At 33.9% G+C, this 6000-nt stretch overlaps 1 protein-coding gene across 1 annotated transcript; it reads left to right on the forward strand.

The window, feature by feature from the left end:
* Positions 1-721: 721 nt before the first annotated feature.
* On the forward strand, positions 722-2103 carry LOC107087478. Its single transcript, XM_015379066.1, has 5 exons — positions 722-905; positions 1024-1114; positions 1213-1342; positions 1422-1656; positions 1929-2103. Exons 1-5 carry the CDS (start codon positions 766-768, stop codon positions 2101-2103), a joined length of 771 nt encoding a protein of 256 aa, XP_015234552.1. The 5' UTR covers positions 722-765.
* Positions 2104-6000: the final 3897 nt, after the last annotated feature.

Below are 6000 nucleotides of genomic sequence, written 5' to 3' on the forward strand. Positions count from 1 at the left end.
TTCGGATCAGGAGAGAAAGGCCACTAGGGATAGCCTTATTTACGTAATTGAATTTTTTATGTGACAGGAAAGGATTTAAGTCTAAGGAAATGTTCATAGCTTAGCATTATACCATCAGAGTCAAAAAGGTTGCATACAAAGATTATATTTTTACCAAACCAGTTCTGTAAAAATATAGATTTTTTCCTAATAGTAATATCTTCATTATTCCAAATTAAGGCTTTGTGAGGAGAAAAGTTGTGGGAGTTGCAGAGTTTCCATGCTAAGCGAGCTTGTTGGTGAACTTTGGATAGTTTTAAAGGTAATTTGGTAACACTGTAATTACAGGTGAGTGAAAATGTAAACCGCCCAATTTTTTAAAAATATTATTAGGAATAAAAAACCAAATTAGATTAGGGTTTTTAAGACATTCCTTAATCCATTTTATTTTAAAGGTGTTATTCAAGTCATTGAAATTTATTAATTCAAATCCTCCTTGTATCCTAGGTGCTGAGAGAATTTCATTCTTCAAAAGAGGTTTCTTATTTTTCCAGATGAATTTGATGAGAATTTTATTTATTTCTTTGGATGATGAATTTTCAACAAAAAGTGATAGGGCAGGATATACCAGTCTCGAAATGCCTTCGGCTTTAGATAAGAGAATTCTACCAAAAATCGAAAGGTCACGTTGAAGCCACATATTCATGATATTTTGGGTTTTTCTAATTCTGGGGAGGAAATNCGAGCACAAGCTTGACCGCAGATCAAATAAACGTTTTGGGAAACATGTGTTGCTTCCTAAATGCGTCCTACATCCTGAACTCTGATTCGTCCATGTTGGAGAAACTAAAGACCTGCCAAGACCTCTCTGATGCTCAAGCAGCGGCAGTGGAAGCTGTTCTGATCAAGGGGAACACTACATATGGGTAACCACCAACACTGAACCCACTTTTTATGTCGAATAAATATCTGTAGTTTTTGGCAGAAAATGGTTGCCTTTTTCTCCTTATAAAACATCAATTTCTGTTGCTTTTTAATATCCAGAAACCCTTCAACATGGACTGACACAACTCTGAGGAGCCTCGACACATTGCCTTTGTACATGTCTTCAGATTTCTATGACAACTTTGAAAAAGTAAGTAATTAATGTGTGCATTCCGCATACATTCTCCTGAAGGGGGATAAATTATGTTTTCTTTTTTTATATAATGTTCCTGTTATTCTTCTTTGCAGCCTGTAAAGCGCAGATTCCTAAGATACTTCCTGAAAGTTCTCAGACAGAATAGAGTCAGTCGAGCAAAGAGGAGGAGGATGAAGGCAGAGATAAGAAAATCTATCAGAAAAAGAACGAGACGAGATGCAGGTCAGTTTCATTTCACTTTACGTCGTTTGGTTTACCCACTGATTATTGATTTTTTCCTATTCCTTCCATTCATTTTCAGTCAGTGAATGCACCGTGGGAACAATCAATGAAGTTGTCATCAGTGATGAAAGTTTCCCCTTGGACTATGACGACGTCAATCAGTTTAACAGCTGTCTCAGTGCTGCTACGGTCAGAGACAACCTGGAAGCCATCACCCAGAAGGTTGATCTGGAAGATTACCTTAAGATTGTCCTCGAGAAGCTAAGACAGGTATGTCTTAATATAATAGAGAGCAGGGGGGGATTTACCATTAGGCAATACTAGGCAGTTGCCTAGGACCCCAAGTTCCTGGGGGGCCCATAAAACTCTGTTTCCATGTATGGTTAATACAACTAATCCTTATTTGTGCACATTAATTATGCTTTTGATAAAAATCCTTTGGCTAAAATGCCATCAGAACGCTGATAAATAGAGAGGAAAAAGGGACAAGAAGAGAGGGACAAAACCTAGAACAAATAATGGATGTCTATTCTATTAACATTTCTCTATCTGTAGAATGGGTCTGTTTTATGGGTTTTCTTCTCAGGGGGCCCCCTGNCATGCTCGATAGTGGCAGTGGTAGTACCAAATGGTATTCTCAGTCAGTCCAAGGCCGGTTTACCATCTCCAGAGACAACAGCAAAAATCAGCTCTATCTGCAGATGAACAGCCTGAGAACAGAAGATTCTGCTGTTTATTATTGTGCTCGAGCGTCACAGTGACTGAAGTCAGTTCAGCAGCTGTACAAAAACCTCAAACTCTGATCTGTTGTTCTGAATTTTACCCTTTTTTTTATGAGAACTAATTTCACAGAATATTTTCCCAATGTTTTTTTTCTGTCTGAACCTAAATAGTTTGAGTAGTAGCAACTTTTATTCCACATTAAAATTCTGAAATTAGGAACAGTGTGTGTTTAAATAAAGTAATGATAAGCTAAAGTATTGCCAGATGTTATTTTGTTCCAACTTTTTGGTCTCCATGCCTTTTTTATTCAATATACTTTAGAGAGTTAACATTGTTTTAATAGTTTAAAACAGCAGGCTGTGTAATGAAATTAAATTTCTTTCACAATAGTTTTTTTTTTACATCCTGTTTTGTACTGGGAATTGGTTTCCCAGAGCTAGATAACAACCCAACAGATATGCTTTCCCAAGCAGCCCAATATTTTTGTTTTCACAATTTCCACTTTATAATTATGTATAAAGCTTTATTAGAAATGGTTTAGAGGATATAGTCTTATGTAACATAGACGGAAATGGGAGGTGAAGAAGAGAGATGGAATTAGCACTAAGTGAAGAGACAAAGAGAGACAGAGAAATAAAAACGTATAAGAATTACACAATAATGTTACACCAGGACTCTTCTTTAATATAAACTGAATATCACACATTACTGTACAATCTTTCTTTTACATATGAAGATCAACTTGTTTGGTTCTAGTTTTTTTTACTCTCACCATGTGACATGACTGTAAAAGTAACTTCTAAATTGTTACTAGATTATCACGTTTTTACTGAAATAAAGAAATAAAACAAAAACAATATATTGTAACTATTATTTTTTTTTAAATCAGACGTTAAATTGCTGTATTACAGAGAAATATATATATAAAAAAACACTGTGTGAACTAAATTGTCTTTATGTCTTAAATCTGAGTATGAATCCCTCCCTCCCTGACAGGTGGAGTCAATGCAAAGCTTAATATTTTCAGGTCCTATTTCTGTGACTGTGACAAGCTGTCAAAGAATGAGAATCACACTGAAACATGATGGACTTCAGATCTGGACTTCTTTGTTTTATCATCTGCTTTTCAGGCGAGAAAAAAAATATATGGAACCTTCAATCTGTTTTTGTGAAACTATTTATTAAAAAGAACTTTACTTACTGACCTTGTTTGCTTTACAGGTGTTAATAGTCAGACTCTGAGAGAATCTGAACCAGTAGTTAAACAACCAGGAGAGTCTCACAGACTGACCTGTACAGCTTCTGGATTCACATTCACAGAGACACAGTGATTGAAGTCAGTTCAGCAGCCATACAAAAACCTCAGCTTCCTTCAAATCTTTCTAGAGAAAAGTTTCATTTTGACTGGGAGAATTTCAGACTTTTTGCACAAGAGACTCCTTGTGCAAACAGTCTGTCATTCTATTAGGATTAATATGTTTAAAAGAGGCAATAATAACTTCAAGTATTCCAATAAAACATTTGTTGATACCTTTTTGTATTCCATGTCTTACTTCTGAAATATAGTTTATAAGTCAAAATCTGTTTGGAGTTGTGGGGTTTGATGTTTTCTTATACATACAACAAACCCAACCATATTTATATTGTATTTTTTTTTTGTTCTTGATGAAATCTTAACCTCTGGTTGACATTGTGTATTCTTTTTATCCACGCCATTTAAGGCAATGGTAAAATTCTTCACAACTTTAATGAGGTCATTAGAGTTCTGCAGAATTTTGAATGAAAAGAATACTTGTTAGGCTCAATTAAAGCTGAAATTTCGAGTTGTTTTGTTTTTTCTTTATTGCGTTAATGCTGAGAACCATAGTTAGGTAAGTGTTCTCTCTGTCAAAATACTTATGAACCTGTTTATAATCTTGTGCCTTACTCTTCATTTCTGCTTTTTTTTGACTTTATACTCATACATCTCCACTTTGGAAAAGAGCTAATTTTAATCCCCTTGTGCACTTGCTTAATGATAATAAAGCTATTCTTGTCTAGCTCTTCTACTGTGTTGTAATATTCGTCCTCTAAAATGAAAAAGTAGCCCTAAACTTTGATCCTTTTGTAGAAGTTCTTTTATCTTCAATTGGAAAGGAAAACAAGAACGTAGTGTTGGCGAGAGTGATTTTTTAAAATTGGTATATGCTTTATTTTCAAACATATTTATATTGCTCATGTTCTACAAATAATTAAAGGATGATGACTCTAAAAGATTCTCTTAAAAAAATACATGTTCCACATTGCACGTTTGTAAACTTTGCATTAAATATTAGGTAAAAAACTTATACATAAAATGTGTTTAATGAAAGAATAATTTTCCAGATAATATAATGTAAAATGTAAATGTAAATGTAAATGTAATGTAATGGAAAATGGAAAATTAAAGTTTAACTTTCTTCCTTTTGATCCAAACCTTAATGCAATAAGTTCCTCAGCCTGGGACTGGCCTTCCTAAATGTTGTATAGATTATTATCTGACTATTATCTGATTTATCAAACTTTCCTTTGCATNTTTTATCATCTGCTTTTCAGGCGAGAAAAAAAATATATGGAACCTTCAATTTCTTTTTGTGAAACTATTTATTGAAAAGAATTATACTTACTGACCTTGTTTGCTTTACAGGTGTTTATAGTCAGACTCTGAGAGAATCTGAACCAGTGGCTAAAGGACCTGGAGAGTCTCACAAACTGACCTGTACAGCTTCTGGATTCACATTCAGCGACTACTGGATGCATTGGATCAGACAAGCTCCTGGGAAGGGACTGGAGTGGCTTGCTCGTATCAGTAGTGGTGATGGTGGATACACAGAGCATTCTCAGTCAGTCCAAGGCAGGTTTACCATCTCCAGAGACAACAGCAAAAATCAGCTCTATCTGCAGATGAACAGCCTGAGAACAGAAGATTCTGCTGTTTATTATTGTGCTCGACAGACACAGTGACTGAAGTCAGTTCAGCAGCTGTACAAAAACCTCAGCTTCCTTCAAATGTATCTGAGACGAGCTTTCATTTTGATAGGTAGAATCCATTGCAATATATTTTTAGAAAACACAACTTATCTAAAGAATAGAAAATTTACTTTGTTTGAATAACTGGGTGTGAGAAAACCACTTTAAGTTCATTTTGATTGTAAATAATTGTGTTTTTCTATTCTTTTTCTTTTCTTCTATATTCTTTCTATTTTTCTATTTTAACTTCTGCAAATAAAGAGTATGAAAAAAGAAGCTTCTTGTGTAAATTATTTCTGAAATTTTAAGGAATTCAATTAATTCTAAATAATTACCTTATAAATCCTTTAATGGTACAGGACTGTTGTGTAATTTATGATTAAAAGTAAACAAAACCTGTTGTTAGGGAGGGGGTAGCATGTTTTTTTTTTTTCTTTTACATAAATAGAATTCCATTCTTATATACCAATTCTATTTTTAATTTGAGTTGAAACACAGCAACAACAAATGTGGTCAAATCTGTTTACTTATTTTTGGTTAAATTTTAGGATTAAAGTTTAATTTTGTTGATGTTCCAACATTGTCTATTAATTGATGTTAAGGTAAGGTGATTATTTCTATTTAATTGCCTCAGATTTTTGCCATATTTTATGAAAGCTATACAAGAGTTGAGAGTGCAAACATTTATTAAAGATGTGTGTGCTGGTTTTGTAGTTTGTTTAAAAAAATCAATGCTTAGCAGGCGCCTACCCTCACACACCATTTTCTTAAGCATTGAACTGAATGTGACATATTGTGAATTTTTTCCCTTTTTGCTGTTTGGGATGTTTAACAAAACGGTACATACAAAAATTTGGATCATGGAGCCGAATCAATCAATCAATCAATCAATCAATCAATCAATCAATCAATCAATCAATCAATCAATCAATCAATCAATCAATCAA

The sequence above is a fragment of the Cyprinodon variegatus genome, unplaced genomic scaffold (genome assembly GCF_000732505.1).
Source record: "Cyprinodon variegatus isolate N-32 unplaced genomic scaffold, C_variegatus-1.0 Scaffold185, whole genome shotgun sequence".
NCBI lineage: Eukaryota > Metazoa > Chordata > Actinopteri > Cyprinodontiformes > Cyprinodontidae > Cyprinodon > Cyprinodon variegatus.